Raw genomic sequence first — 7,727 nt, 5'->3', positions numbered from 1 at the left:
TGTCAATGTGTAACGAGTTGGGAGTAAAAACGTTTGCCAAAACGCCCTCGGTTGTCACGTCATATCTAGTTGTTAAGCACAAGTTTGAATGTGCAGAAATAGCTTTTTTGGAGCTTGACAGACCTTGGTCACCATTTAATTTTCGTTTTATGGAAAAGAGCAGAGAGTGAACATTGATCAAAATCTCTTTCTTGTTCCACGAATGAAAAGTGAGTCATGAGGGTGAGTAAATGATGACTATTTCTTTGAAATGTGAGATGGGATGGTCTCAGTTGCTCTGAGGGAATGGGGGAGTGGCAGCAGTGGCACTAGTGATGCTGAAGCCTGTAGGTGGCGCTGTCGAGCTATGGCTGGGCTGCAGGTCTTTGGGGATCCCGCTGTGGGAAGCCAGTTGGTGGCCGAAGGCTGCACTGAATTGTGGGAGCTGTAGTTTAGGTTGTGTGTGGGTGTGTGTGAGGAGGTCGCGTGAGGAGGGCGAGGACGACGGTGAGGTGAGGCCGCTTTGGGGAAGAGCGGAGAGCGCGGCGCTGGGTTGCAGGATGGTGGAGTGGGACGTGGATGGAGGGGTGGACAGAGAGGTGGAGAGAAGGTGAGTTTCAGCAGTGAGGAGGTTCCCGAACTGTGCCGGGTCGGTGAGCGAGAGAGGGAGGTTATTCCAGGAGGTGCGCGGAGGAACGGGTGCTCCACTCAAAGGCACCTCCAATAAGAGAGGCGGGTCGGTTTGATAAGAGGCACCGTGTCGGGGTGAGATGTGATCCCTGTAGGGCTCGCTGCTGTAATGAGTACCTAGTGGGGAGGTATCCGGTTTGGGCGCTCGGGAAAACGTTCGTTGCGTTAATCCCCCATTTGAACTTGCGGTGCTGCTCTGGGTTGGCTGTGAAGAAGGGGATGTTGGGAAATGATGGTCTGTTGGGGCATGGAGGAGGTTCCCCTCCAGTTCTAGATTATGAAAGGTCTCTGAAGTCATTCGGCTGTTTAGAAGATCTCCAATTCCAGTCGTTGTGACCCCTGACCCGGAGAACACAGCCATGGTGCGGTGGTCCACCCCATCCGCCGGGGTCAGTTCACCCATTGAGGACAGACACGCCAGGGAGTCGGGATACGAGCCCATCGCCTGCAGGGCTCGGACTAGCTCCTCCGCCTCCTCTGTGGTGGGCAACAACTCTCCATTCTTACCTGGATCCACAAAGACAACTCAGACAAAGTGCAAACATGCCAACTAACAAGAAGATTTTTACATTTTCTGGGGAAAGAAACATGTGGTGATTGACAAACTGGTGCAAAACCTGCCACAATGCTAGGGTAGTCTGTGTGAGGGCTCGCTGGTCAAAAGAGCCCACCCTCAAGTCTCTACGATATTCTGTTGTCATATAATCACATGTGACCGTACCCTCAAAAAGGTCGAAATCCTGAAGATCGTCAGGTAGTCTGGGCAGCACGTCAGAGAAATCTTCCTGGTTCAGCTCGAGGTCATTGGGAATGTCAGGCATTTCGTTTGTGATGTCATCAGGAAGCTCATCTGCACTGAGTTCGGGGGTCGACGGACTCCTGCGAGAGCGAATGCAAGCGGAAAATAAAGTTAGTAAAATTTTACAGGGTTTGTTTCGTACAGATACTGTAAAATCAAATTCCAGGACTTTCAAGGACTTTAAGCACTACTTTTTTGGGGGTTTATTTCAAGGCCTACAATCAGAGATCTCATTTATCAAACAATATCTTTATTTATTATCTTTTAAATTCTAAAAAAGGTAAATAGATAAATAAAAATAAACTAATAAAACAAAATGGTACAAATAAAGTGCAGCATATGCAATGCCTGCGGTAACTTTAACCATTGAAAGGATACTATGACAAAGATATCGCTTTCCTTTTTTTTCTCCCATGAATATATGATTAACGAAGATAAAAGTTGTATCATATACTTGGATATTTATATGAGCAATATCACACTCACAGCCATGCAAAACGGCTCTATATCAATATCAGACGGACTGCAGCTTTAATTTTGTGTGAAAAGATTGTTTTATCAAGAAAATTACAAATAAATTATTCAATAATTCAAGAACTTTCAAAGTACTTCTTCAAAAAATGGCTGTTTTCAAAGGTTTTCCAGGACTTAAATTTCAAAAAGTCAAATTCAAGTACTTTAAGCACCTTGTACGAACCCTGATTTTAGTTGAATCAAGTCAGAAACATACTCTAAATACATGAATATGAACGGTTGGCCAACACATCACAAGCACAGATCCTCTTGTGTTGTTGCCGATGTCGGAAATAAACCTCAGTTTTCAGGGGTTCATAAAAGTTCTTTGTGTTTGTCCTTAAACCAGCGGAGGTATTATTCGGGAAGCTAGCAATTAAAGTAGTGACAGAATTTAAACTGTTGCTCTTTCATGACACTAGAGGTCCTAGCCTATTGGCTGTTATAGTATCCTTGCGACAATACTGATACATACCCGATGATTACACCCATTTTCTCCAGTTTATTGGACAGTAGAGGAGTAAGACAAGCATATTGTATTTAATTTAGTTTTTCTTATCTTTTCTAGGCAAGTTATTTCTAACCCCCTTATAGGAAGATTGATCTTTTGTTTGTTATTTTGGCCTTGTCCCAAATAACAAAGCTTTATGTTATCCCGAAGCTTTATGTTATCCCCTCTTAAGATTTTGAAAAACAAACATAAAACATTTTATTATGTCAACTAAACTAAAAATAATCTACTTTTATCGCTTAGCTCTTGTTTGTTGAACTGGGACCTGGAAGTGGCAGAGTATCTAGGCTTCAGATTGAACGCCTCTTATTAAACTTTAATGCCTAAGAAATGAATGGCCTTAAAATCAAGAGATTTCAGACTTAAGAATTTTTAATGCTCCCACGGCATTAAAAAAGACCAACTTATCAAAAAATTATGAGATAACAACAAAAACATCTGTACAGTAGTATATATGGCAAATTCCCCTGTTGAATCGAAAATCGATATTTTTTAAGGTATCAAAGATAGAAACTCCAGTATCACGACAACACTATTATGTCGCAAGTAGCAACACAAAATTTTCATTCAATAATTTGTGTACTGCTTGATACAGCGGCTGTATGTAAAATAATAAAGTTCAATATAGTTAGTTCAGCCAACTGATCTTGAGCTACTTCAACGGCATACACTTCTCACGCTGAGGAAGTTTGTGCAAAACTGATGCAATACCAAGCTTCACTCAGTGGAACACATATACATTGTCTGAACCGTTCTCCAATGAGCCATTCTTGAGTGACTGGTATTTGTGATGTGTTTTGACATTTAGGACTGCAACAACAACACATTTGTGAAGCAAGACTGTGATGCTGGATTAGGCACCTGACATGGGCGTGGTGGGCGGGCAGTGAGAGGGAGGGCATTAGTAAGTTGCCCTGTGGCACGGCTGGGGGAATGGGCTTCTGCGGTCTGCGAGGACCTCGTCGTCTCTTCTTCTTGTGTTTCTTAGTCAGTGCAGGTGGTTTGGTCTTCTTACGTGGACGCCGCTGTTGCTGCAGACTGCGTCTGTTGCCATCTCCACGCAGGAAATTATCCTGCCACAAACACATTTACTTACAACCAATTCTGTGCTGTTAATACATCCCGTTAAAGGGATAGTCCACCCAAGAATGAAAATTAGACCATGATTTACTCGGCCTCAAGCCATCCTAGGTGTATATGACTTTCTTCTTTCAGACGTGCATCTGTCCATGATAAAAGTGCATCTATCCATGATAAAAGTGCATCTATCCATCATAACAGTGCATCTATCCATGATAAAAGTGCATCTATCCATGATAAAAGTGCATCTATCCATGATAAAAGTGCATCTATCCATGATAAAAGTGCATCTATCCATCATAACAGTGCATCTATCCATGATAAAAGTGCATCTATCCATGATAAAAGTGCATCTATCCATCATAACAGTGCATCTATCCATGATAAAAGTGCATCTATCCATGATAAAAGTGCATCTATCCATGATAAAAGTGCATCTATCCATCATAACAGTGCATCTATCAATCATAACAGTGCATCTATCCATGATAAAAGTGCATCTATCCATGATAAAAGTGCATCTATCCATGATAAAAGTGCATCTATCCATCATAACAGTGCATCTATCCATCATAACAGTGCATCTATCCATGATAAAAGTGCATCTATCCATCATAACAGTGCATCTATCCATCATAAAAGTGCATCTATCCATGATAAAAGTGCATCTATCCATGATAAAAGTGCATCTATCCATGATAAAAGTGCATCTATCCATGATAAAAGTGCATCTATCCATGATAAAAGTGCATCTATCCATGATAAAAGTGCATCTATCCATCATAAAAGTGCATCTATCCATCATAAAAGTGCATCTATCCATCATAAAAGTGCATCTGTCCATGATAAAAGTGCATCTATCCATGATAAAAGTGCATCTGTCCATCATAAAAGTGCATCTATCCATGATAAAAGTGCATCTGTCCATGATAAAAGTGCATCTGTCCATGATAAAAGTGCATCTATCCATGATAAAAGTGCATCTGTCCATGATAAAAGTGCATCTGTCCATCATAAAAGTGCATCTGTCCATCATAAAAGTGCATCTATCCATGATAAAAGTGCATCTATCCATCATAAAAGTGCATCTATCCATCATAAAAGTGCATCTGTCCATGATAAAAGTGCATCTATCCATGATAAAAGTGCATCTATCCATGATAAAAGTGCATCTATCCATCATAAAAGTGCATCTATCCATCATAAAAGTGCATCTATCCATGATAAAAGTGCATCTATCCATCATAAAAGTGCATCTATCCATCATAAAAGTGCATCTGTCCATGATAAAAGTGCATCTATCCATGATAAAAGTGCATCTATCCATGATAAAAGTGCATCTATCCATCATAAAAGTGCATCTATCCATGACAAAAGTGCATCTATCCATGACAAAAGTGCATCTATCCATGATAGAAGTGCATCTATCCATGACAAAAGTGCATCTATCCATCATAACAGTGCATCTATCCATGATAGAAGTGGATAAAAGTGGTTGTAAAAGTGACTTCAAAACAGAAACCGCCATTCACTGCCATTATAAAGCTATATAAAGAAGAATGTCATATACACCTAGGATGGCTTGAGGTGAGTAAATCATGGGCTAATTTCATTTTTTCGTGAACTATCCCTTTAAGGTTATCCATATGAGGTGTGGTTTCTCACCATTTTCTTTGCATGTTCGTCACAAAGAGGTGTCTGGTGAGTGATGTCAAACACAGGAACGGAGCACTGCTGTCCATCAGCGAACCGTGCCGTGCAACTGGAGAACAGCTGCTGTGAGCGATTCAGTAGGATATCTGCAGCGGCATGCTGTCAAGAGCATAACACACACCTGACAACTGCGCTACTTGTTCAAACTGACATCGTTTCCTCACTAGGCCACCACTAACACATGCTCACTTTACCTGAAGTACGCATATATTAAAGGATACGTTGAAAACAGTGGCGTGAAAATGGCAAAGCTACGTCGCTGCAGTTTTGACCCTTTGTGGTTCCCGTACATATTATCCTTTCATACTTCTGTGGTACAGCAGATCTTGAACTGAAAAATACATACATATATACAAACATTAAAATTAGGGCTGCACGATATATCGTTTTACCATCATAGAGTGAAAGTTTATCATTTGCATGTGTTTTAATTCGAGTCAGGCAAGAGGACTCGCGTCCAGTTTTCTGTGCGCGCACACAGAGTCGCGCAGACGGCACGTGAACGCCGAATTCAGTTCTTTCTCTTTTTTTTTTTGAGGATAAGCAGACACATGCACGCAAAATTAAGTCAAAATGCCGTCTCGGTGAGTACCCTCGTAAACACAGTCGGTTATGTGCTGTAAACAATTGAGAAAGAAAACAGATGAGTGTTACATTATGTCCATGCATTCGTCTTAAAGTGACAGCAGCCTAATATACCCACAGCTGTTTGTGTCACCAGTGGTGATCAAACAACAAAAAAGACTTTTGTAGCTTTAAAAAAAGATAAATTGTATTAATTAATTATATTAGTTATATTTCATTTAGACAGTGAAGACTCTAATTTTAAATTTGATTATTCAATTTCTGTGCCTTTTCCCGAAGATTATTCCCAAAAACAAAGCACTGCTAATTTCAATTGTATCTTTCTTTTATTGTATTTATCTATGCTTGTAATTTGTTTATAATTTTTTAATGCAGATTACCTCCCCTACAAAATCCTCCCATTTATTCTAGAATGATTAATTATTTTCAAATAGAGCTATTCAAATCATCTGGTGAAATTGTTTTTATAATCGCAAAATATATTATCGCAAAAAAAAAACTAAGGGTGTATTCACACCTGCCTTGTTTGGTTCGATTGAATCGAACTCTAGTTCGTTTCCCCCCTTGGTGCGGACCTCTTGGGCAGGTGTGAATACAGCAATCGAACTCGGGTGCGGACCAAACAACCGAACCGAGACCCAGCTGAAGAGGTGGTCTCGGTACGGTTCCAAACGAACTCTGGTACGGTTCGTTTACGGTGTGAACATGAACCGACCCAATTGCAAGAAAGCACCGTGCCTTTGAGTTAACAGGCTTCCGTAGTCGGAGATTTTGGCATAATGGTTTGTGTTATTGTTGTTCAAGTGCGAAAGAGATTTCCAGTCCGGCGCGCTGTCTGGCCACACGATACTGTTGCGCGTCTTTCTGCGCGTCGTGTGTGTGCGTCATTGGAATGGAATGATGAATGAGTGTGTGCATCAGGACATTCACACACAGAGCGTTCTCTTTAGTCTAATCGCGCATAGATGCAAAAAAAGCTTTTGCAGTTCATAATGATAGTTACAATACAAGGATGACGCTGCGTTAAACTGGACAAACTTAAATCGCAAGCGTTAACATTGACAGCACTTGTTAGCAGTATATACAATAAGAATCTCATTATTTGAATGTGTGAACATAGCCCCTCTCAATGAATCAAAACTTTATACCTTATCCGTCTTCTGCGCAGTTTCTTCATATTGCGTTTGTACAGAATAACACAAAATTAGTAAAATAACAAATATTGCAGTATGAAATATCTCCATGCTGAACCTTTTTTGCACTTCCTGATTTCCCTACTTGAGAATCCCTGTCCAATGAATGGACGACCTTAGCACACGTGTGGTTTTGATTACAAATTTTGGTTCACTTGCAAAAAGAGCAGTGTGAAAGCGAACCGTAGCAAAAAATAAATAAATAAACGTATTTGGTCCGAACCAAAGCAAGTGAACTATCAGACTTTCCTGGTGTGAATACACCCTAAATTTCGCAATGCAAGTTTTTCCCAATGTCGTGCAGCCCTAATTGAAATGAAAACACACAGTCCTGAAATAGCTCTACACATGTGTGCTCAACGCACCAGGCGGAGGTCTGAGAGCTCTTGCTGAGCTTCTGAATGAGTTGCGCAGTGCAGTCGGGGTCTTTGCTCGCAGCGTGAAGCAGAGCTTTCCGGAAGGCGTATCGGTATCTGCTGTGCCGGGTGGCGGCCCTGTCCTGTCGGCACAGGTGTTTATACCTCTCCTGCAGGTACGAGCAGAGCTGTGCCAGACGTGCCCGCCGGGACAGAGGCTTTTCATTGGAGGAGCTGGCACACACACACAAAAAGTTATAAAACAATGATTGAGAAAATGGCTATTAAATGCTTCGTCTCTTAAAGGG

General features: G+C 41.2%; 1 protein-coding gene across 1 annotated transcript in view; it reads right to left on the bottom strand.

Annotated features, from left to right (window-relative positions):
• The window catches only part of LOC130077243 (INO80 complex subunit D), a 19,823-nt gene continuing 12,096 nt past the window's right edge, over nucleotides 1–7,727 (bottom strand). The window contains exons 5-10 of the mRNA XM_056242411.1: nucleotides 7,429–7,655; nucleotides 5,507–5,616; nucleotides 5,238–5,371; nucleotides 3,354–3,565; nucleotides 1,391–1,548; nucleotides 1–1,176 (exon numbers count right to left, since the gene is read on the bottom strand). Coding sequence (XP_056098386.1) covers nucleotides 269–1,176; nucleotides 1,391–1,548; nucleotides 3,354–3,565; nucleotides 5,238–5,371; nucleotides 5,507–5,616; nucleotides 7,429–7,655 — 1,749 coding nt within the window. The 3' untranslated portion in view covers nucleotides 1–268. The remainder of the gene's footprint in view (nucleotides 1,177–1,390; nucleotides 1,549–3,353; nucleotides 3,566–5,237; nucleotides 5,372–5,506; nucleotides 5,617–7,428; nucleotides 7,656–7,727) is intronic.

This window comes from Rhinichthys klamathensis, unplaced genomic scaffold (assembly GCF_029890125.1).
Source record: "Rhinichthys klamathensis goyatoka isolate OS25496 unplaced genomic scaffold, OSU_Roscu_1.1 h1tg000726l_1, whole genome shotgun sequence".
Classification (NCBI taxonomy): Eukaryota; Metazoa; Chordata; class Actinopteri; order Cypriniformes; family Leuciscidae; genus Rhinichthys; species Rhinichthys klamathensis.
Note: the sequence above shows the minus strand (reverse complement) of the source record. Positions and strands in the feature narration are given on the sequence as shown.